Here is a 25,019-nt window from a genome sequence, read left to right on the forward strand (position 1 = left end):
ACTTTCTTAAAGTTGGGCATTTTATGGAAGATATATACTAAACAATTAATTTGGTAACCCTTAAATCTGAAAGTCAAAGTTAGAGTAAATACTTGTGTGATGTCTTCACATAAGCAAACCTTGGGAGGGTGACTTCTTACCAAAATGGGAAAACGATGTTCATTTATCTTATCCTAGGTCTAATATAAATGGGCCTGGAACACCCAGGCCACTTAATCGACCAAAGGTTTCTTTGTCAGTCCCGATGACAACAAATGGCTTGCCTGAGAGCACAGACAGCAAAGAGTCAAACTTACAGCAAAATGAGGACAAAAATCACAGGTTTGTATGTGATGTATATTTAAAAACAAAAAATGTTTTCAAAATAAGTTGACATTTATCCATTGTTTTCAGCACTCATTATTTACTATATACTCTTGTTTTGAGGAACACAGCAAGGTTTTAATGTGGTCTATGGCTTCTGGACATTTTCAGCATTAGCACATGATGAAGATGGTCAGAGAGAAGGCTTAAAACTGCTAATTTGGGGAGATCCGATTTATAATAGGATCTTAAGGAAATAAAGCGGTTATGGTGTTTTCTATTTCTTGTTTTTGAAAGTAACCTGAAAAGATTTATAAATGAGTTGAAAATTTTGTGAGTTGTTATTTCTCATTGGAGATCATTAAAGGAAACCTTTTATTTACATCCCATCTCAGATTTTCTGCATCACGTTAAGGGAAAGCAGACTAAACGAGTGAGAGGTCTTCATGAGTATGTCCATCTGGAAGACTTGTAGTTCCCTTATGGGAAGACATTTAACTTACTGGAGAATTGAACAGAAATGCCATATAACTTGACTCATTCTAGTGGGAAATATTCTTGACACAGTTTAGGTTCCCTTGAAATTATTCTCTTGTGTTTTTCTTTACCCAGATGTTACAGTTTAACTTTGACACAGAAATACAGTTTTAAAAATGATTAGACCTTAAAAATGAGAATGTGGAAGATGAAAGCAGTCTTATTAATGACACTTTCAAAAAACCTTTACAGTGACTCTGCAACATCTGAATCAGAAGGTTCCTCAGTGAGCCCTGTAAAAAATAAACATCCAGATGAAGAGGCTGTGGAAGCCGAGGGGCATGAGGTAAAAAGACTCAGGTTTGACAAAGAAAGTGAAGTCAGAGAGACAGCCAGTCAAACATCTTCCAGTGAGATTGCTTCGGTTGTGGTAGAAGAGACAGAAGCATCGTCGTCACCTCAGGATAAAGACAAAGAAAGTAGTTGTACCAGGCAGCACTGTACAGAAGAGGATGAGGACGAGGATGAAGAGGAAGAAGAAGGTATTTAGAGACCATCTGTAAAAGGGTGGAGTAAGGAGATCCTCAAATTCTTGTACTTCATTTTGCGTGTGAAAGAATTTAACATAATGGAACTCCTTATAATGCTGATGTTGGGCTTTTCTCCTACCTGTATGTAGTTGCTGCTGAGTTTCAGGGGATATGATTTGAACTGTAGAATATCAGAATTCATGAAACTTAACTGTGGAGGTATTTTGAAAATAAAATTTAACTACAACAACATTTGCTTATTTTTAGAGTCTTTTATGACATCAAGAGAAATGATCCCAGAAAGAAAAAATCAAGAAAAAGAATCTGATGATGCCTTAACTGTGAATGAAGAGACTTCTGAGGAAAATAATCAGATGGAGGAATCTGATCTGACTCAAGCTGAGAAAGATTTACATTCTGAAGGTAGTGAAAATACAGGCCCTGTAAGTAGTGGTTCTGATTGCCACGAGACAGAAGAATTAGTAGGATCCAACTCCAGTAAAACTGGAGAGATTCTCTCAGAGTCATGCATGGAAAATGACGACGAAACCACAGAAGTCACAGATGAACCAATGGAACAAGACTAATTATTTAGAAAATGTAGATGCAGTATTTTACATACAGTTCTGGTTTTACACTGTATAAAACTTTTATGTAATAAAGTGGACCTTTAGTTTTACAAGAGAAGCAGGTTGTAAAATAAAGTACTTTATGGGATAAATCCTGAAAGAGTTGTACATGTAAGAACTGTGAATATCAGCTCCTCTGGGTCCTGCTTACCGCTGACTTTTTTTTTCGGTCTGGTCAAATCAGTGGTTTGTGTATAGATTTTTTTTTTTTTTTTTAAGAATTAAAGTTTTTAAACTGGAAGGTAATAATTATAATTTTGAAAATCTTTTGGAGATTATCACATTTAGTTTATACATGTGCAAGAAATCTTTTGTCTTGTCTCTTTCTGACAACTCTAGCAGTTTTCATATTTTGGTCATAGTTTCAACATTTTAACATGTGAATTATAGGGTTTCATGCTGGTTTCCAGATTTTATTGTTTGACTGTACAGTGGAACTTTAAGTCATATATACATATATATATATAATTCTAAGGGGGAAATGTTATATTTTTCTGTTTCTATAAGAGATGAATACAGTGGATACTTTTTCTATTGGTAATGATTGAGTTCACCTCTTTCAGAAGACAGTTTCAGTTTCTCTTCTGAGTAATTCAAATAAAATCTGGCCCTTGTGAATGAAACCCTGGAAATAAGTCTGTTGATATACCAGGTTTAACACATTCCAGGAGATCTGTTCAAACTAAAATTCTTTTGTATACTTCTGAGGTGCCTGAGAAAAAGACTTCATTATTTATGAGAAAAATATGCTTTATCTTGGAAACTGTGTTCAAACATTAGCTTACTATTTTGTAGAATGAATGCTGACATGAGACCATCTCAGAAGAACCCAGCAGGTTCCTTGACCTTTTGCTTGCTTTTCTCAACATTGTGAATATTACACATTTCTTTCTAAATTATTCTAGAGTATGCAAATGTCAAAGGTATGAAACCCCACTGTACTGGAAAAATTAATATATTACTATAGTAATGTACTGGAGCTAAATGACTGAAGCTTTAGGGGTGCATAGAAACCACCATAATTTGTATGACATTTTGAGGTGAATTAAATATTTTTGAACATGCTTCTTCGACAGCCAGTGTTATATTTTTCAGATTAACACAAAGCACAATGATTACTCTAAACTCAATATTTTCAAATTCACATATTTAAAAGTCATGCAAGCTGCAACTTCCCTGTCAAAATTACTGGCTGCCAAATTTATACCTGTTTCTTCAGCTGTACCTTTTGATATTTAGAATTTTTAAATTTCTGTAAAGTAGATTTTGTAGAATGTGATGTGTTCACTGCCTTTGTGAAGCGGTATATAATTGTATAATTTCTGTGTGTAAACTGAATGCTTGGGCTTTCAATACAGTATTCATATAAAGCAATAAATATTAATGTTATGAAATATTCGAGTACATTTTTATCAAAATACAAAAGAATCCCTTTTTTAGTTTCAGATACTAAAGTACACAGATGAACTTATAAAACTGATGCAAACAATTTCTGACACTGTATCATAATCTTTGGGGTGATGTGGGTGGCGACCACAACTTTTGCATTTTGACTACTTAAATTGCTATGACTAAAATTACCAAAATGATTTGGCTCCGTTTATGTTTATAGGGTAAATATACTACTGACTGACTGGACTGTCAGGTTCACAGCAGCTTGACGATATATTTAAGAATGTGTCTAGTAGTTGACATAAAAACAATATTTACTGTACCCAGGAGGGGAGAAAAATCACACATTGTAAATTTTTAAAAATTTTTTTTGCAAAAATGTTGAAGCCAATTTTAAATGTGACATTCATTTGTATCGGCCTGTTGACCTATTATTTTGTTGAGGAATATTTTGCCAATGAGAACAGATTTTAAACATTTTAAGTTCAGAAATTTTGAAATTTTCTTTAGAATATTTATGAAATTATTGTCAATAAACGTATTCTTTAAGATCCTGTGACCTTTTGATATTTTTTGTTTTAATTGTGCCATGGACCATTTGTAAACAAATCAATTTACTTTTGTTGGTTATAAGTTGAAAATTAGCGTCATGACTTTGAGGTCTGTGGTTTTATTTGTAAACTTGCAATTGCTATTTTTGCAAGGGCAAATGTATTTCTTTATTAAATAAAGTACAATAATGGTGAATGTACCAAAATGCCATCACTTAACTCTATGAGAGATCTGCATTTTAATCTATAGTTTAATAGTTTTAATATTTATTAGATATTCATATGTTGATCGTAGATCAAACTTGTTGCTGTTTATACAGATAATTGTAGAATGCTAATGGAATATCTCCTTTAGGATAGGTGAAATACTTTTGTAGTTAAAGTGGGAAACCTTGTTCAGCTGGTTTAAGATACTGATGCCCATTTGGAAGTAGATTTCCGCAAGTATGCATAGGTGCACTTACACAGACTTTGCTTAATGAATACATCAGTTCTAATAGTAACTGATTCAGATGTGAATTTTTTAAAGGCTAATTTTAGGCACATTTTCTTAACACACATCAGCAAAGTCATATTAAGAGACCTAAATGAAGAAGCAAGACCTCAGTGATTAAAAATGTTATTTTCTTTTTTCTTTTTCTTTCTTTTTTTTTTTTTGGCCTTGAGCAGATTGTTTACCTGTTAGAATCTAGACTCTGAACCCAACATGTAAAAAGAACTTGAAATGCTGATGAGGATACAGAATATATATGTGATATGTTTTTAGCACTTTCCCCTTTTAAAAAAGTGAAAACATTATCCTAGTACATTTTAAAAAATACCATCTTTTCAGTTCTGAAAATGTAGCAGAACAGAAATGAGTAGTGGAAAATGTCATATTTTAATTGTTGATTACCAGTTAGGGTTTATTGTAACTACACCTTTCAGCAGTGTGGACAGAGCAGTGAATTCCCCATCAGAGAGCTATAACCCTTTGGCTTAGAAAGGCATCCCAGAAATCCTGCACCAGAAGGTGTAGCCTGTTAAAGCATGGAGGTTCAGAGTACTTTGTTTTGCCGGTGTAGATAGGCATGTATTTATGCATTTTTGCATTTGTAAAATCAGTAATTTTTCAAATAATGTAAATGTAATATACTAGTTTACTTATAAAGGTACTGGGCAGAATCTATAGCTGCTACAATGTTTGATTATGAGAAATGTAACGTGATAAGGATGAAAATGCAACTTGTAGAACCAAAGGAAATAAAAATTTTGGATAGTGTTAAATTGTCTTTTGAACAGGAGTTTCTTAATTACATTGGTTTTGATCAAATGAAGCTCAGTTCTCAAGATTTGTGCTAATCATAAAATGGATGAATGCAAAAACACCTTGTAATTTTATGTGGAATTATTATAATTAGGTTTATTGGATTTTTGGCCTAATAAGAATGCTAGTATGTATTGGTTAGCATACATCTAATATTTCACATTTAAAAAATAATCAGTACACTTTCTTCAGAATTTCCTTTTATTTCAATTTGGAGCCTAGCTTACTTTGCCAAATGTATTATTTTCATAATGCAATAAAATATAAATTAGAAGAATATCTTTATGTGTGGAATTACTTTATTTGCCATAGTAGTTCACACCTCTCTCCCAGCTCTTCCTCCCCAGTCACTTCAGATGGTTTAGGATCCGTAAGCATTTCCTGGTCTGTAAGGGAAAAAGCTTAATGCAGGATTTTATTGCAGCTCTGTTTCTTAAGTGATAATGGTATTTCCAACATGGAGGGTGCAGCTGACTTGAATGGACAACTCAAACCTGGTATCTGACAAAGTCCTGATTTACCTTATAAAACAGTTCTCTTTTGGCATAATTTGGCACTAATTGGCACGCATGGATCCACAACATTTGTGTTGGAATCATTTTAGAAAGGTCTCCTTCAGATAACTACATGATTAGAAGTGTAGAATTGCCCTAAATGGAGAGAATGGATTCCGTTTTCTGAAAATTCTGGGTTCTTGTTTCTTTAATGTATTGCATAGTAGATGATAGTAAATAGTTAACACTTGGGGCTTTGGATTCAGAAGATAGTACCAATTAGCATGTGCCTGAATTTAAATATTTTTGAATTTCAGATTCTTCTTCTTTGATCTCTAACTTAATCCGCAAGCAACTTTATTTTGTAAACGGAATTGGTAGTACAGAGTTTGGGGTAATGAGAAGACTGTTGCACTAAATAGCATGACGATGCACCATCCTTGGCCACTCGCTTTTCTAGAATACTATTTACTGTTGAATTCTAACAGTTTTAGAGCAACAGACTTTTTTTCTTCTCCAAAATTCAGCAGTAGAGTTTGTAGTTTAGGTTTATGCTTCCAGGCTTTCTTCCCAAAGGCAATGGGTTTTTTAACTAAAAATAATGACACAGAAATGCCAGCAATCCCGTTTCCCAGTCTCCACACTCTGCTGTTACACTAATTTTTATACTTGCACAAGCTAGCCTTGTGCTTGGCAAGTGGTTAACAGCTGAAATCAGGTGGACTTTGTGGATACTGTCAACACAATCCATTTTGGGATTCCTAAATTTACTAATCCTGCAATTTCTGCCCACCCTTGAAGGGTTCTAAGTTCATCCCTGAAGCCTTTCTTTGCTGCTAGGTTTATGGAGTTCAGAGCAGTACACACAGTTGGATGCCCTTGACAGGAAATCCATGGGCAGTTAGACTGAATCACCAAGAAATAAGTGTCCCAGTAACAGAAGAGAGAGGTCTGTAAGACCAGCCTCCCCAGGCATATAGAAAGGCACAGCACATCTTCACCTGATGGTGGACAGGTGTTTCTCTGAGTTGGACATACAGTCAAACCAGTCAAGTCTGCTTTAATGTATGATTGGACTTGATATTTGTTTACTAATTCTTGCGTCAAGAAATGCTTGTGGTTGAGTAGGCTTGCGAGTGTTAATGCATATATTTGCTGAGAATTTGAGGGTTAAATATGTGGTCGGTATTGGGCTATCTTCATTTCGGATATTTTTCTTTGCATTTCTTGTAATGCAGCATGGAAGGGTAAGCTTAGTTGATGACGACTAACAATTGTCATGGGCATTTAGGAATGCACAGTCTCCCACTTTGCAGCTTGACTGGGTACTTAAAATTAAGTTGGGCAACTTGATGAGTTGTGTATTTGGGGGGCTCAAAGAGTAGACTCAGTCCATTTCCTACCTTTGAGGAATTCAGTCACCTTTGGAGAACGATAAGCAGTCTAAGTTTTGAACTAAGGGTGGTCTGTGACTTGGAAGATGCACTGGAAAGAGCAGTTTAGTGCAATTGTTGCTGTCTGGGAAGGCTGCTCAGATTTGGCCTTGAGAGATGTAGCAGGGTGTAATGGGCAGAATAGAAGGGCATAGGAGGTGCAATGATATGGATTAAGTCTGGTTTGCCTTCCCCAGCTGGGGCACCTTGGGCAAGTTACAGTATTTCTTTGAGCCTTAGTGTCCTCATTTTTGAAGTGGGGAAATAATAGTATCTACCTGGCAGGACTCTTTGGGCATTCAGTGTCATTATGGGACTAAAGCTAGATCTAGTTCAGGATCTTAATTTTTTTTTTAATTTTGTTTATTTGAGAGAGAGCATGAGTTGGGGAAGAGGCAGAGGGAGAGAGAGAATTAAGCAGACTCCCTGCTGAGTGCAGACCGCCGACAGGGGTCTTGATCCCAGGGCCCTGAGATGATGACTCAAGCCAAAATCGAGAGTCAGATGTTTAACCAACGGAGCTACCCAGGTGTCCCTAAGATCTGACATTTCTTTTAAGGAGAAACATGGAGAGGAAAGTATTGTTTCTGGGGAAAACAGTTGTTAACAGAATCAAAGTTGAGGTTTCAATCCTGGCAATAACAGGATACTAATAGCAAGCACTAATTGAGCACACACTTTATGCCCCTCCTTATCCTTAGCACACATTCCCTCTTTTAACCTTCCCATCAGCCCTATGAGATGTGTAATATCCCCATTTTACAGACATTTGAGGTCAAGGAAGACAACTTGCCCTGGGACCCTTTGAAAGGGGAGGGTCAGAATGAGAATCCTGGGCTCTTGACCCCAAAGCTTGATGTTTTTTACCCTCCTTATGCTCAGATCCTGTCTTATCTTGGAAGGCCTGTCAAATGAGAGTGAGGCCAGCAGAGAGGAAGCCATTCCAGGTATCCGAAGGTTCTCAGAGCCACTCAGACTGCCCAAGTTCAGGTACATCAAAGGGCTCAGCCAGTCACAAACCCGAGCACTTGTTTTCACACCCCATTTACTTCACTGTCTAGCTTCACCTTATTTTTTCTATTACCCATGGTTTTCCAACAAGACGTGCTTAGTACATAATCTTTTTAAAATTTATCTTAAAAATTAGTAATGCACACCTGGCAAAAATTCAGTATAATAGTATACACTGGATTGTTTTTGTCCTACTACTCTTGCTTCCATAGCCTCCCCCGAAACCCTGAGGGAAATGCCCTCACTAGCAGGGCATAGTGCTTGAGAGCAAAGGTCCTGGAACCAGATTGCCAGGATTTAAATCCCAGCTCTGCCATTTGCTGGCTGTGTGATCACTAGCATATCTCTTAAGATGAGGATGAGGTGCCAACCTCAAGGCTTGACCATTGGAAGAGAGCCTGACTTGCTAGTGGTCTCCCCTGACTTTCTTTCCATAGAGAATGTGCACATTTCAGTGAGAGGCATCTTACCTCTCCTGCCCTGTTTATTTTTGTAATAATGTCTGCATCAGTACCTACAGTCACCCCAGTCATTTTAACAGCTGCATAGCATTTCAGTGTATAGATGAACCATACTTGTTTTAACCAGCTTCCCTTTGAGAGACCTCATGCAGTTTGGATTTGTGGCCACTGTTCACTCGGTTCGAGCACTTTGACATGGGGACATATGAAATCAGCCTCTCCTCCCTTCCCTCCAGCCTGGGAAGAAATAAACAAGCCATTGAACTTTATTCCTTAAAAAAAATTAGTAAATAATGTGGGAAATAGATGCCCTTGCCCCTAGGATGTAGTGGAGGAGAGGATGGGGAATTTTCCGTTAGGCAAACCACATGCTGTATTTGCCACTTTCTAAAATAGTAAGAGACACTGTAACTTTATGTGAAAGAGGGAAAGAAAGCCACCCGTTGAAATCCGACACACGCTTCCTGATATTCATCCAGGGCAGTCACAGCGGTCTCTCCCGGCTTGCCATTTTCATCTTTTTGGATGAACATTGTAATTTCTCCATTGTTTGCCCTGCTTGGCTTCTGCTGGGCAGCCTGCAATGAAACAAAGTAGCTTCACCTCTTTGTGGGTGTTTTCATTTCTTAGGCTCTTGGTTGTTGCTTGGCAAGCAAGTATGGAATTAGTCATTCCCACAATGACAAGTACTTGCTTTACTGATTGTTCTAATTTACTAATTACCTGCTGTTCTATTGTGACTTTCCTGATATAACTTTTTTTTTTTTTGAAGGGACATGGTAACTTTTTGTCTCAATGCAGAATCACAGTGTAAAGTCTTTTAAGGACGTTTCCAGCGGCAATTAATTTCAACCCATATCGTTGTACCAGCAATGCATACAGCTCGATCGGAGTGACAACGGTAGGAAGGGCGATGGTCACTTTGCATATACTTTCTCAATGGCCACTGCCACAACCACCACTGGCCCACGGCTCTTGAGAGATGCATCCAGAGCTCTAAGAAGGTAAGAGCATGCTGGGGGCGCCTGGGTGGCTCAGTCGTTAAGCGTCTGCCTTCGGCTCAGATCATGATCCCAGCGTCCTGGGATCGAGCCCCGCGTCGAGCCCCGCGTCGGGCTCCCCGCTCTGCGGGAAGCCTGCTTCTCCCTCTCCCACTCCCCCTGCTTGTGTTCCCTCTCTCGCTGTGTCTCTCTCTGTCAAATAAATAAAATCTTAAAAAAAAAAAAAAGAGCATGCAGGAATCAACCATCTCAGAAGCAGCCATCAGTCAACCCAGGCAGTGACCTCCTCCTTGACTCATCCATACGTGTTTATTAAGGCACCGCCTATGAGCCTGGGCCTGGGGGCACAGCAATTAAGACAGAGAAACAAGGTAAGTAGAAATATTAGTAAGACTAATATTATTAGCCATATCATATGAACTTTAGAATTAGCTTGTGTGATTCCAGAAAAATGATCTGTTGGTACTTTAATTTGATCTAACACATTTTAAAATTAACTGTGGAATGATGGGCATCTTTATGATGTTGAATCTTTCCAATTAAGAACATGGTGTAGGGAGACCCTTGGGTGGCTCCCAGTAGGTTAGGCGTCCGCCTTTGGCTCAGGTCACGAATTCCCAGGGTCCTGATATTGAGTCCTGCATTGGGCTCCTTGTTCAGCGGAGAGTCTACTTCTACCTCTGCCTGCCACTCCCCCTGCTTGTGCTCGCTCGCTCTCTCTGACAAATAAAATCTTAAAAAAAAAACCATGGTGTTAGGAGTGCCTGGATGGCTCATTCCGTTAAGCATCTGCCTTTGGCAAGGGTCATGATCCCAGGGTCCTGGGATAGAGCCCCATGACAGGCTCCCTGCTCCGTGGGGGGGGGGCTGCTTCTCCCTCTCCCACTCCCCCTGCTTGTGTTCCCTCTCTCGTTGTGTCTCTCTCTGTCAAATAAATAAAATCTTAAAAAAAGAACATGGTGTAGAGCTGGTAAATGAATTCAGTAAAGTCACAGGATATAAAATCATTGTACAGAAGAAGTCTGTTGCATTCCTATACACTAATCAACAACAAAGAGTGAAATTAAGAAAATCCCATTTACAACTGCACTACAAACAATGAAATATCTAGGAATTAAGTTAACCAAAGAGGTGAAAGACCTGTATTCTGAAAACGATAAAACACTGATGAAAGAAATTAAAGATGATGCAAAGAAATGGAAAGACATTCCATGCTCATGGTTTGGAAGAACAAATATTGTTAAAATGTCTATACTACCCAAAGCAATCTACACATTTAATGCAATCCCTATTAAAATACCAACAGCATTTTTCACAGAACTAGAACAAACAATTCTAAAATTTGTATGGAACCACAAAAGACTTCGAATAGCCAAAGCAACCTTGAAAAAGAAAAAACTGGAGGCATCACAATCTCAGATTTCAAGTTATATTACAAAGAGGTAGTAATTAAAACAGTATGGTACCGGCATAAAAACAGACACATAGATCAGTGGAATAGAACAGAAAACCCAGAAATAAACTCACAAGTATATGGTCAAAAGTCTTCAACAAAGGAGAATGAATATCCAATGGGAAAAAGTCTCTTCAACAAATGGTATTGGGAAAACTGGACAGCCCTATGCAAAAGAATGAAACTGGACCACTTTCTTTTACCATATGCAAAAATAAACTCAAAATGGATTAAAGACCTAAATGTGAGACCTGAAACCATAAAAATCCTTGAAAAGAGCACAGTCAGTAATTTCTCTGACATGAGCCGTAGCAACATTTTTCTAGATATGTCTCCTGAGGCAAGGTAAATAAAAGCAAAAATGAACTATTGGGACTACATCAAAACTAAAATCTTCTGCACAGCAAAGGAAATAATCAACAAAGCTAAAAGGCAACCTACAGAATGGGAGAAGATATTTGCAAATGACATCCGATAAAGGGTTAATATCCAAAATATATAATGAACTGATTAACTCAATACCCCAAAACCAAATAATCCAGTTAAAATGGGCAGAAGATACGAACAGACATTTCTCCAAAGAAGACATCCAGATGGCCAACAGACAACTGAAAAGATGCTCAACATCACTCATCATTAGGGAAATACAAATCAAAACTACAATGAGAGATCACTTGACATCTGTCAGAATGGCTAAATAAAAAACACAAGAAGCAACAAATGTTGGTGAGGGTGTGGGGATAAATGAACCCTCCTACACTGTTGATAGGAATGCAAACTGGTGCAGCTGCTGTGCAAAACAGTATGGAGGTTCCTCAAAAAATGAAAAGTAAAACTCCCCTACGGTCCCGGAATTGCACTACTGTATATTTACTCCCAAAATACGAAAACACTAATCCAAAGGGATAAATACACCCCCATGTTTCTGGCAGCATTGTAATAGCCAAACTGTGGGGCAGCCCAAATGTCCATCAATAGATGAATGGATAAAGAAGATGTGGCATATATATATATATATATATATATATATATATATATAATGGAATATTATTCAGCCATAAAAAAGAATGGAATCTTGCCATTTGCAATGACATGGATGGAGCTAGAGAGTATAATGCTAAGCAAAATCAGTCACAGAAAGACAAATACCATATGATTCACTCCTATGTAGCATTTAAGAAACAAATGAGCAAATTAAAAAAAAAAAAGAGAGACAAAGCAAGAAACAGACTCTTAACTATAGACAACAAACTGATGGTTACCAGAGGGAATGTGGGGCTGGGGATGGGGGAAATAGGTGGTGGGGATTAAAGAGTACACTTATCGTGATGAAAAAGAGAATAAAATGATAAAAATAAAGAACATGGTGTATCTTTCTGTTTAAGTTTACTCTTATGACTTGAAAAAATTTTTTAATTCCTTCATGTAGCTTTGCGTGTTTTTCTTGTTAAGTTTGCTCCTGAGTGCATTATCTATTTTATTTTTCTAACTCAAGGGTGGGCCAGCTACAAGCTCACTGCCTGTTTTCGTGTGGCCCATGAAGTAAAAATAGTTTTTATGTTTTTAATAGTTGAAACATTTAAAAAGAAATGTAATATTTTGTAAAACCATGAAAAATTATTTGAAATGCAGGTTTCAGTGTCTGTAATCCACTTTTATTGGAATGCAGCTGCACCCATTCGTTTTATGTATTGTCGACAGCTCCTTTCTTACCACGAAGGCAGAGGGGAGTAGTTGCGACAAAGACCGTCTGGCCCACAGAGTCTGAAGTATTTATGTTTTGACCCATTGCAGAAAGCCTGCCAAGTTCTGTCTTAAGGGTCATTGTTTTATTTTTTTAAAGATTTGTTTTAGAGAGAGCGAGCGAGCGGGGGTGGGGGAGGGGCAGAGGGAGGGAAAGAGAGAGAGAGAGAGAGGGTCCCCAGCAGGCTCTGCTCTGATCGCTGAGCCTGACTTGGGGCTTGACCACCTGACCCTGAGATCTTGACCTGAGCTGAAATCATGAGGCGGAGGCTCAACCGACTGAGCCCCCCAGGCGCCCCCCAGTGGTCGTTGTTTTAATGCATACTTAAGTCCTCCGAGTGTGTAATCCCTTGCCTAGCCTGGTCCTACATTCAAGCCCATTGAGAACTTCACCGAGGTTGAGGGAAAATTAGCAGGAAGAGTGCCATTAAGCGCTGCTACCAATAACTGAAACACCTAGAATTGACCCAGTGGAGAAATAACCTATAATACCATTGAAAAAAAGATTTAAAGTGTCTTTCCTCTTCCAGGTGATGTGTGCTTTTTTCCATTAAATGGGATTATTTCTTTTGAAAGGAAGAGAATCTTTGGGGAAAGACAGGAAAGAGACTATCCAGCCAAATGATCTCCTTTTCAGAAGACAAATGACAACCATCCCCTTGGAGCTACCACTCTGCCATGTTTCTCCTGGTCAGCTGTGGCCCTGTGGAGGTAGAGCCAGCAGCCAGATGCTTCACGTCAGGGGTGTCCGAGCAGTGAGGACTGTGTCTTTGCTTTCTGTCAAGACTCCACCCAATCTGCTCTTCTCTTGTGGGGGCTTTCAGATGACTGACAGCCGGCTGCTTATGTGTCCTTCCCAAAATCATCTCCCCTCATCCCACTTCAGCTCCTACTTCTCATTCAGGAGTTGGACCCAGGTCCCAACCTGGTTTCTATTAATAGAGTATTAATCACGATCCGGAGCAGAAGCAGGTGCTAGTTCGGCCTAATGATATACACCTGCATTGAGGACACCTTGTAAAAGTTTGTCAAAAGACTTAAGTCCACTAGAATGTGTTCCGTGGTCATGTATAGGAATGGGGCAGAAAAAAAAAAATGATTTGTGTTGAGGCTCTAAAAGCCATAGGTAGGCTCATCTCACTGCAGCCGTGTGGGGCAGCCATTCCTCACACGTTCCCAGGACTGGGTTTTGCAGAAATGGACAATTGTGGAGAATTTTTCATATAACTCAATGGATGCAACGAATAGAACACATCATTATGCTGAGATTGTTCTTCCTCCTTCTGCAGTGTTAACCTCTTTTATGAAATGCTGGTGGAAGTGAGAGTTGGTGGTATGTTTGTGTCTATTTGGTAATACACTGAAAACTCTTGGTTGGGCCCCTGAGCAGATGATTGATCAATATCCCAAAGCTATGATTGTTTACTTTCCTCTTGCGTGCCTGTCCCATAAAGGCTAGAAAGGTGACTACCTGCCCCCGGCCCCCAAGGAGCAGCTGTGTCATGCAGCTCAGGCCAGTGAGATACAGGCAGAAGTCCATAGGTAGTGTTTCCTTGCTAGGAGAAAGTGCTTTGTTCTTGGCCTCTGTACCCTTTGTCCTCCCTTTGCCCCTTCTCTTCCTTCCCTGACCTCCTGTTCTTCAGTAACTGAGACCCAAGTTGTGAAGCCACCTTCCTTCTAGGAGGAGACTAGCATGAGAGTGGAAAGCAACAAGGGAGGCTTGGCAGAGCAGAAATCAGAAAGGTGTTAGTAAATGAAATCCACAAGTTGGGAAATCACACCTTGGTGTATTAGTGACTGAAGTTGCCAAGGAGCGTCTTACAAACCTTGGCCACAAAATCTCGTGATTGCTAGAAACCTGAAATGAAATTTCTCTGATGGGATCTTTCATTGAATTTTTGAGTATCTGTTGTTGAAAATCCTGTCTTCTTTACAGAGAGAGAGAGAGAGAGAGAGAGAGTCCTTCAGAGCAGGTGGTGGTTTTTTGCAAACTCTTCTTCACCTTCCACCCCTCCACAACCTCTAAAAGTAGATCTTTGAATACGTCTTGATCCACTGTGGCAGGAATGTCTGAAGCAAATGGCAATTATCAAAGGGTTGTAATTTTCACGAATTTGAGTTAAAAACTACTGAAATCTTTCCTGGCATTTCCTGACACTTGAGGAATTTGAAAAAGGACCAAATAATTAATAGCAACATAGAGATATTTCTTTTCAAACTGACACCCAGAAGTGGCATTTCCCAAGTCACACCACCTGTCCAGCACGGGCATGCGAAACAAATGGTCATTAGTGTGGCCATCTTGGCATCTGTTATGCATCAAGTGATTTAGATGTACTTTTCCTGATACAACCCAGACGTAGGTTATTCTTGCTCTTAAAGAGATTATAAAACAATTTCTCAGGTAAATTAGTATCTTTAATGACATATGGAGAGTTAAGTTCTGAAAGGGGTTCAGAGCCTTAGATTTTCTCTGTCTCAACCCTGGGTAAAGGCAACTCTTAACATACACCTGCATGTTTAAAACATTTTCTTATTTCTCCCTGCCTGCCCCCACCTCTTCCAAACCCTTCAACCATCCCATTTACAGGATTACACAAGGTCAAAAGTTTCCTCTGGGGTTCCCACTCTCTAAAACGGTGATGGAGTCTGAATGACCCCCTTTACGGTAAGAGTCCCTAAGTGTTCTTCATTGTTTTCAACTACTCTGTTTTGTCTGGAGATTCTGTTACAGAGGAAGTCGTTGGTGAAGGCTGTCATTTACGGGAGTCCCAGATTTCTTCTGTTTATGCTTATCGTTGTTGATCTATATACTTCCAACACTGATAACAAGAACTTCGAAGCATATTTGAGTAAATATAGTACTTGAAATTTTCTATTAACTAGAAGTTCTGCAGCTTGTTATGGTTACTGTTACCAACGTTGTACCAGTATTTAGTTTTCCAAGCCTGCTCCCGAAGGGCAACGGGCAGCGGGCAGAGGGTGTGTTACCAGTGGGGGATGCAGATCTTAAAGAAAGAAGATCCAGGATATCCAGCGTTTTCCACTGCCTCCCTCCTCAGGGTCTGAATTTCTGTCCAGGCTACATGGAGCAGAAGTGCGGCCTCATGGTGCCCTCTTGTGGTCATGTGTTTAGTTGCAAGATGGTGGAGGAGTTCTTTGCAAATATGAATAAAGAAAAAGAGAAGGAAAAAAGGTCCTGCATATGTTTTTAGTCAGCAGCAAGTTTTGAGATGTGACAGTCCTGTCAAAACAAAACAATTCAACAAACTTCAAAGGAACCACAACAGAAGAGATGTAGACACATTTTGGAGCCCATGACAGAGCCCCGCTGAAGAACGTGCCAAAACCATTTCGAAGGACACACAATAAGATCTGAAAGGGAAGTGGGGTCTGTTACACTCAGGTGTGTGGCAGTTCACACGGGGACTCAAGAGCCAACCAGCTAAGACGCAAAGGGAGAGCATTAATGTCAAGGCAGAACAGAGTTTCACTTTTTCCATATTCTGCTGCGGGAAGCTGAGTGTGCTGCCCATTTTTAAGAAAACGTGGGAAGTTCTGTGCTCAGTGCAGGAGTCAGCTTGTGTCTCTCCCTCTTCAATCAATCAATCAATCAATCAATCAAATCTTAAGAACGCTGGAAGTTCTGCGGTTCCTTCACATACTAACCATCCAGGCACGACAAGACAGTGTCCTGTCTTCATGGAGCGGACGTTTTAGTGGCAGAGGCAGAACATAAACAGGCAAGGGAACAAGAAAACTTTAAGAGGTGAAAGTCCCCTGGAGAAGATAAAACAGCAGGAGGAGATGGAGACAGAAATGGAGGAGAAATGGGAGGGGGAAAGGGGGAGAGGTCGGGAGGGAAGAAGTGGTTACATTCTGGACACAGGCGGAGGTGAACCTGATCTGTTGACAGATTGGGTGTGGACTGTGACGGAGAAAGGAGCCAGGGTGGCGTCAAGAGTTTGGAGATGGGGAGCCTGCCGAGGGAGCCACCTTTGCGGTCAGGTCTTGCGGGCGATGAGCAGGCAGCAGCCCCCGGACACCTGATTGGGGGGCGCATGGACATGGGCTACCCAGGGCTGACGGGGGAGGGGGGCGGTTCCCGCCCGCCCCATTGACCTGCTGACTTGCTCCCCGTGTGCACTGGGCTGGGTGTGCCCCGGGCGGGAGCAGCCAAGGGGGCTGGGTCCCAGGAGAGGAGATGGAAACTCCCAGAACAGGGCACACTTCGCTCTGAAGGCAGCTGTGTCAAGAGAGAGGAGGGGGCCTGTCAGCCTGGATGGGGGACCTGAATCTGGGCGCCCCTTGGTCAGTCCCCACAAGAGAGCAGGGGGTCCAGGGGAACCTTGGGAATGACTGGGTTTTAAAACCCAAAGAGAGGGAGAAAGCCCTAGGAATCATGGAGAAAATCAGCCTGCGATGAGGTTAAGCTGTCTTCTCTCAGGCGGGACGGGGTTGTAGGATCAGGTTATGATTTCCACTCGAAAAGTTAAAAAAGGAAAAGAATTGACACACGGAGTCATAAACCTGTGCCATTCTTCAGCTTTCAAACTTTGTATGGCCCTGAGAGGGGAGTCCCCCTCCTGCTTCACCAGAGTCCTGGCCCTGCTGGGAGTCCTGGGGTGCAGAGTACACATGGCAGTTATCCCCCCAAAGGGGCACCTGGGGTGTTTATCCACCAACAGTGGTGAAGAGCTGCTCCCAAGGGCCTCTGGCCTGCCTGTGGGTGGCTGAGGAGGCTGGAGGTGCCCTGAAGTGGTGGTGGGGGGCGGAGGATTGGGCACCGGTGACATCTCTCACCCAGTGGTGCTGCCTTGTCCCCGGGAGCTCACTTCGGTCCCGGCCGACTGCAGTCACCGTCCTTCTGGTGAAACCCCACATCTTCCTTCCTGGGGCTCGTCACTGTCCCTATGAGCCTGGGACCCCCTCCTACAGCCCAGCACACATTTGAGGGTGGCATTCACACCCACTGTGCCCCAGTTTTCTGGGGATCAGTTGCTGCAGTTTCTTTTTCTTTCTTTCTTTTTTTTTTTAAACCAGAACGTTTATTGTGTGACTAATCGTTGAAATCCTTAAGATGAACTGGATGCTGCAACAGCTGCCCTCTTGGGCTTAGGTGTTGTTCCTTCACGGAATCCATGCCTGAATCTGCGGTATACAATTTTTAGGTGCCTCATTCGACCGGTCCCAGTGGTGTTTCGTCTTTTAGCCTTGGCACTCCAGTTATACTTTCTCTTGCGCTTGGCAGGATAGCCGCATTTGCCACAGGTGGACTTCTGAAGGTGGTAGGCCCTCGAGCCACAGCGGCGGCACAACGTGTGCGTCTTATTGCAACGCTTTCCAAACGATGATGTCCCCTTCGTCATCTTGTTTCCGCGGCCGACCCCAAAGAGCAGTTGCTGCAGTTTCTTAAACTCTCTTCCCATCCCGCACAAAACTGGGGTAGCTGACAGTGTTTCTCCACCTGGCGCCCGGGGCTACACGCAGCTTTCCGAGCAGAGGGAAGTCCCTGCGGAAGAGGGGAGCGGCGACCACTTGCCCCACGGGGAGCAGGGCTGACAAATGACAGCCTGGGAGCTAAGAACGGGTTTGCATTTTTAAATAATCAAAAAAAAAATCAAAATGAAATTGTTTCATAATGTGTGGAAGTTCTATGAAATGGATGTCCGCAAACAGAGTTTTTTTTGGAACACAGCCACACTCGCTGTGTCACCCTTACAGGGTGCTTTCGCCCTTCAAAGACAGGCTGAGGGCCTGTGACAGAGGCCACAGCCTAGCAGAGTCCGAAATATTCACTTTCTTGGTCCTTTGTGAATTTTCCCAGCCTCCTGCCACAGAGTGATCCTGAATTTCATTTGCCTTTATAATTCTATTTTTATTTATTCATTTTTTAAGAGTTTATTTATTTATGTATGTATGTATGTATGTATGTTTGAGAGAGCGCGCGAGCTGGGGGGGAGGGGCAGGGGCAGAGGGAGAGAGAAAATCCCAAGCAGGCTCCACACCCAGCGCAGAGCCTGAGGCAGGGCTGGATCTCACAACTTTGAGATCATGACCGGAGCGGAAATCAAGAGTTGGACACCCAGCTGTCTGAGCCACCCAGGCACCCCTGCCCTCAATTTTAAAAATTTATCCTAATCTTCATATTGAAAGGCTAATGCAGTCAATCACATGATTTAAGATTTTCAAGACAAAAATAATCCCATCCCTGAGCCATTCTGTAAAGACTACCAGTGACTTCTGGGTCCTTCCAGATACATTGTATGCAAATATAATCAAGTACAGGAACAGAGCTCCTAGCTTTCTACGTCATTCTTGCACATACAAATAGAAGCATTTGATAGAATTGTTGTGGACTGAACCATGAGAGACGATGGACTCTGAAAAACAAACTGAGGGTTCCAGAGGGGAGGAGGGTGGGGGGATGGGTTAGCCTGGTGATGGGTATTAAGGAGGGCACGTACTGCATGGAGTACTGGGTGTTATGCACAAACAATGAATCATGGGACACTACATCAAGAATAAAAAAAAAAAAAAGAATTGTTGTGGACTGTGATTTTTTTTTTTTTTATTACAGCCAGTAGTGTATCTTGATTTTCCCACAACAGTTGCTAAAGAGCTTCTTCATTCTTTTTACGGCTGCTAAGTATTCCATCATATGAGTTTACCTATCATATTATGAATTTAATTCATAGTATATGTAATTCATCCTCTCTCAATGGACTTTTAGGCTCTTAACATTTTTTGGCTTTTTGTTTTTGCTAGTACAGACAGCCCTTCAATGAATAATCTTGCATATGTACCATTTCACAAGTAGGCAACTATATTTGTTAGGTAATATCCTAGAAGTAGGAATTCTGGCCCCCGGTGCATGTGCTATTTGCTTTTGAAATAACCTAAACTCTTTCCTTTTTCTCCTCCACCCCTCCCGCTCCCCCCACCTTCATCTCTCTCTCCCTCTCTCTCTTTCTCTCCCTTTTCCTCTCTTTCTCCTTCCTTCCTCCTTCCTGGAAGTGGGAGCTGGGATCTTGTGCTGGAACGTTTGGGGAAGGTACATAAGGAATATGGAGAATATTTAAGATTTGGGTTCTTTGTCAAATCAGGATGGAAACTGTGGCCGACTTCCATCTGTTTTTGGAGAAGACAAGGTGAAGATGCTGAATTCTAACTTGAAGATCTTGTAGGATCTTGAAAGCTATTTTTTAAAAAAGTTTCTATCAGGAAACATTATTCACCCACGTTCTTTCTCCTGATGGCAAAACATGCATTCACAGCATCCGATTTGGGGGACTCCATCTCTGAGTGACACATCCCAGGATATCATCATAAAACAAAAATCGCGTATGAAGATCCTCAGAGAAATAAAAATAGTACTACCGCACAATCCAGCAATGCCACCTCTGGGTACTTATCCAAAGGGAAGGAAAAGAATAATTCATGTTGGATTTCCCTGCCTGGCAAAAAACGACACCTTCACAACAGAGGGAAGTCCTTACTCTGGAACATGAGACTCTGCCATGACTGACAAGAGCCGTTTGCAGAGCTTAGTGGAAAGCACCACGTGGGTCGAGGCCAAGTCCCTTCAGGGCACAGAGCTTTGAGTCTGAAGGACACCTACACAGAAGCCAGCTTCCTGCCCCGGCTTGGCAGGAGGGACCCAGCTCCCTGGGTTGCTGGCTCTGGGGAGGGAACCGGTAGCGTGGGAGGGGCACCCTGGCGGGGAGCAAGGCTCCACCTCCACCGTTTCAAACTAACGTACCTGCCCTCACTCTGCTCTCCCCAGAGGGGCCCCAGGCCTGCTGGGGGGCTTGCTGTGTGGCTGACGCAGAGGCCTCTGCACACCGTCTCTGAGGACACGCCCGAGGCAAGAGCACATTCTCTTGGAAGCCACCGTCACTGTTCACTGGCTACGTCCTGGTTCCCACTGGGCGCCCCCATCCCCAGGTGTGGATGGCAGCTACTATTGCTTTCCGGGACAGGTTTATCATTTCAGTCTTTGTCCCATTGTGTTCGAGTTCATTGCACTGAATTGGATTAATTGAAGACTGTGTGCTCGCCGCTGTGCGTGGTCCTGAGGAAAACTGGTGTGCGAAGCCCGGCCACGGCCTCAGGGAGTTTGCATTTTTTGGAGGCAGAGCCTCGAGGCATAGGCCACCGTGCCCTTCAGGAGCTATGCAAACTAGAATAGGCTCCTGCCTGCTCCGCGCTTCAGCTTCCTGATCGCTAAGATGGGAAGAGAAGCAGGACTTACTGTTGACAGAATTAAATGAGCAGGCACTGGGCACCTGGCAGGGGACCCGCTACATAATAGACGCCAATACGTGCTATTGTCAGCAAATCATCCCTAAATAGGAATAGCAGTAGCTCCTACCTCCCAGGGTTGATGTGATACTTCAATGGGTTGGTCTCTCTGCAGGACTAACACCAGTGGCTTAGTTACCGGTGGGCTTAGCTATCAGGGCCCTGGAGGCCGCAGCCAAATCAGGTGGCCTCTCAAAGTCTCTTTTTTCCCAGTCTGCGAAATGGGCATGATGGTAATTTTGCTTTTTGTCCTCATTGGAAAGATGAAATGTGTGTTATTGGGACAGTTCAGCCTGCTCCAAGATCTGGTGGCCTTTATGATTCCAACCTGGCAGTTTGTCGTTGCTGTTCATTTATTTCGAACAGCTCAGCCTCTGACGATGTCAGAGGACAAGCAGACAAAAGGCACTTTCAGAGAATCCTAGGGAGGCTGCTGGGTGCATGGCCCCATCCTTGAATCTCAGCTCCAAGCTCATTATTAACCTGCTTGGTCATTGCCTGCAGGTCCCTCGTTCCCCCTGGGTCTCGGTTTCCCAGCTCTATGCTGTGGGGTTAGATAGAGCAGAGGTTTTTACCCAGGGGCATGCATTGGACACACTTAGAGAGCTTTGAATATATGTGCCCAGTCCCCAACTGGGGGGGGGGTCCTGGGAGTCTGAGTTATAAATGAGGGGTCCCAGGTATTCTGATGCCCCAAAATGCCAGAGCACCACTAGACCAGGGCATCTCTGGGGTGCCCCCTGCCTTTCCTATACAGCAATTGAGGGAACTCTTGGAAATGAACAATGCTCAGGCTCTGGGAGGAGCTTGGTGATGTGACCTCCCGTGCTTGGGGTGCCCACCACACGGGGATGGGGAGGGGTTGTTATTTCTGTTCCTCGGGTTGGGGAAGGGGAGAGAAGGGGAAAAGTAGGCACACCTGGCCTGTCTGGGATCTGAGTGCATGACCTCTAGGTAGTTTCCAGACCCAAAGCCTGGTGGGAGGTGTATCCTGCAGTTCCCCAGTGCAGCTGTCTGGGCTGAGCAGGCAGCAGAGGGGAGAGTTTTGTCCCACCCCCCTGCCCCCCACGACAGTCCAGAAATAGGGGAGGAACCAAAGGGACCCTGGAAAGTTGATTGAATCTTGTTTAGTAGTTCATTTCTTTCTAACGACTTCATTGAACAAACAAACAAGCCCCAGCTTCTTCCATGGGAAATAAAACTGAAGAGTGTCCCTTTTTAAGGTCCCTCAAATACTAGTAGTGAATGAATGAATTATGGAGATTGTTTCCTGAATATGCAACATGATTTTGCATTTATCTACCTTAAGATTTTGTTTATTTATTTATTTATTTATTTATTTATTTATTTATTTATTTGCGTGGGGGGAAGGGGCAGAGGCAGAGGGAGAGAATCTCAAGCAGAATCCCAGCTGAGCTCGGAGCCTGACTTGGGGCTTGATCTCGCGACCCTGAGATCATGACCTGAGCTGAAACCAAGAGTCAGATGCTTACCTGATGGAGGCACCCAGGTGCCCCTGGATTTATCTACCTTAAATTATTTTTAAAAGTCAGCTTGAGCGTAAAGGAACATCTCTCTCCCTTTCCTGTGACTTAGAGTTGGGCAGACATCGTCCTCACCTTGCCATTAACTAGCCGAGTGACCCTGGACAGATGATTTCACCTCCCTGTGTCTTAGTTCTCCTCATAAAATTGAGAAAAATAAAATCTACTTCTGAGGGCTGCTGTGGCAAATTGTGTTTCCCAAACATCACAACAGCGTGACCTCCCACCCCACGTGCTCTTCATCCCATGTGAGTTCCACAGTATTCCTCGGCAAGAGGGGGGCCCATGCCTGGTCTCCTTGCATGCGGCTGGGGCTGCGGTATGCCAGGAGTGGATCCGTGGCACTTCTGAGGCTAGATTATAAAAACACCACCCTCCTCTTGGAACACAGCCACCATGCTGTGAGGAAGCCCAACCCAGCACAGGCAAAGGACCACACGAGGGGCCACATGTAGGTGGTCTCCGTGATATCCCCATGTCCACGGCAGCTTCAACCGCCAGACCTGTGAATAAAGATGCCTCCAGATGGTCCCAGTGCCCAGCCCCCAATCACCCCAAGCGTCAGCCCCACCTTGAATGGACACCCTGTCCGACACGAATAACTGACCCACAAAACCTATGAGCATAACACAATCGTCAGTTTTCTTTTGCCATTAATTTTGGGTGGCGATGTCCTCCCTAGCCGTAATAGCTGGGATGGTTGCTATGAAAGTTAAATAAGATATTGTATGCAATGGCTTAATTGTTTTAAGATTTTTTTAAAAAAATTTGTTTGACAGAGAGAGTGAGAGAGCACAAGCAGGGGGAACAGTAGAGGGAGAGGGAGAAGCAGGCTCCCCGCCAAGCAGGGAGCCCGATGCGGGGCTCCATCCCAGGACCCTGGGATCATGACCTGAGCCAAAGGCAGACACTTAACCTACTGAGCCGCCCAGATGCCCCAAATTGTTACATCCACCATCATAGGGGGAAAATCTGGCATGGACAAGCATGTAAAGGTGTAGTAGGTATGTAAGGGGTGTTTGTAAAATCCTGCTCTCAATTAGAGAAGACACAGGAAATAGCTATAAAAATGGACCATTACCATGTCATCAAATAAGTCTCAACACATCTAAAATTACTGCTATCCTAGCTCACTGCTGTTCAACACACATACTGAGTGTTGCTGCAGCCCAAGCGCCCAACATACAGCAGTGAACTGAGGGGAGCAGAGTCTCGCCGTCTTCGTTCCGGAGGGAGAGACGGACAATAAGCACAAATTGTGGAAAATACCTGGTATGTCCTGTGGTGATAACTTTTTTTATGGAGGCAAAAACAGAGCAGAGCAGAGCAGACAGGGAAGTGCTGGGGGAGGCTGTCATTATATATGGGGCGGTCTGGACAGGCCTCTCAGAGGACACTGAGTAGACGTAGGCAGGAAGCAAAGGAGCGAGTCTTGCAGGTATCTGCGGAACAGCATCCTCGGAGGAGGGGGTTCAGCCCGTGCAAAGGCCCGGAGACAGGAAAGGCCAGATGTGGGAGCGCGAGGAGGCCAGTGTGGCCAGAGTGGAGGCCGGCCAGCTCCTTGAGCAATTAATAATTAAAAAGAATGGAAATGCCCTCAAGTGTTTGGAAATGTCGAACTATTTCTTGAGTAACTTAGGGGTCAACAAATAAATCATAATGGAAATTTAAGGTGCTTAGCGCAATGCTTGGCTTGATCCAGAGCAAATCAGCATATAAACTGAGGGGCCGAGTGGGTGGCGGCCGGTGGAGGCTAAGGGCCCCCCAGCAGCCCCATAAGAGACCGGCTCCAGGCCCCTGAGGCTTGAGGAGGCAGGCAAAACACAGGATGCCCAGTTCAACTTGAATTTCAGATACACAGTAAGTAACTTTTTATTTTTTATTTTTAGAAAAGATTTTATTTATTCATTTGTCAGAGAGAGAGAGAGAGAGAGCACAAGCAGGGGGAGTGGCAGGCAGAGGGAAAAGCAGGCTCCCCGCTGAGCAGGGAGCCCGACGTGGGACTCGATCCCAGGACCCCAGGATCATGACCTGAGCTGAAGGCAGACGCTTAACGACTGAGCCACCCGGGCATCCCAGTAAGTAACTTTTTAGAATACATATGTCCCATGAATTTGTAGGGGCCAAGGGGAGGCCGCCCCAAAGTGTGCAGCTTTGGCAGACTGATGATAAACCTGGCGTCCACCTTGTCAGCATGAACGGTACAGGTCACCTCAACCGCGGGCGCGGCGGACCAGCTCAGGAACACATAGGTGCAGGCTCGAGGGGCAGGGATACTTTCTTATCTTCCCAAGGAGTCTGTAGGACACGTGGTTAACCAGCACCACCCTGGAGACAGAATCACCAGATGTACCTAAAAAGAATAAAGACAGTTTTTCAGAGCTCAA

General features: G+C 42.9%; 1 protein-coding gene and 1 pseudogene across 2 annotated transcripts in view; one reads left to right on the forward strand and one right to left on the reverse strand.

The window, feature by feature from the left end:
- Nucleotides 1-4,106, forward strand: part of PPP4R2 (protein phosphatase 4 regulatory subunit 2) — a 52,376-nt gene extending 48,270 nt beyond the window's left edge. For both annotated transcript variants that reach the window (XM_025885060.2, XM_073901541.1), the window contains 3 exons: nt 178-321; nt 1,033-1,322; nt 1,578-4,106. In XM_025885060.2, the coding sequence (XP_025740845.1) occupies nt 178-321; nt 1,033-1,322; nt 1,578-1,897 (754 nt within the window). In that variant the 3' untranslated portion in view covers nt 1,898-4,106. The remainder of the gene's footprint in view (nt 1-177; nt 322-1,032; nt 1,323-1,577) is intronic.
- Nucleotides 4,107-17,815: 13,709 nt separating this feature from the next.
- On the reverse strand, nt 17,816-18,174 carry LOC112833976 (large ribosomal subunit protein eL37 pseudogene; annotated as a pseudogene).
- Between the last annotated feature and the right edge of the window lie 6,845 nt (nt 18,175-25,019).

This window comes from Callorhinus ursinus, unplaced genomic scaffold, assembly GCF_003265705.2.
Source record: "Callorhinus ursinus isolate GAN/ISIS: 27379988/994484 unplaced genomic scaffold, GSC_fseal_2.0 scaffold15, whole genome shotgun sequence".
Lineage (NCBI taxonomy): Eukaryota > Metazoa > Chordata > Mammalia > Carnivora > Otariidae > Callorhinus > Callorhinus ursinus.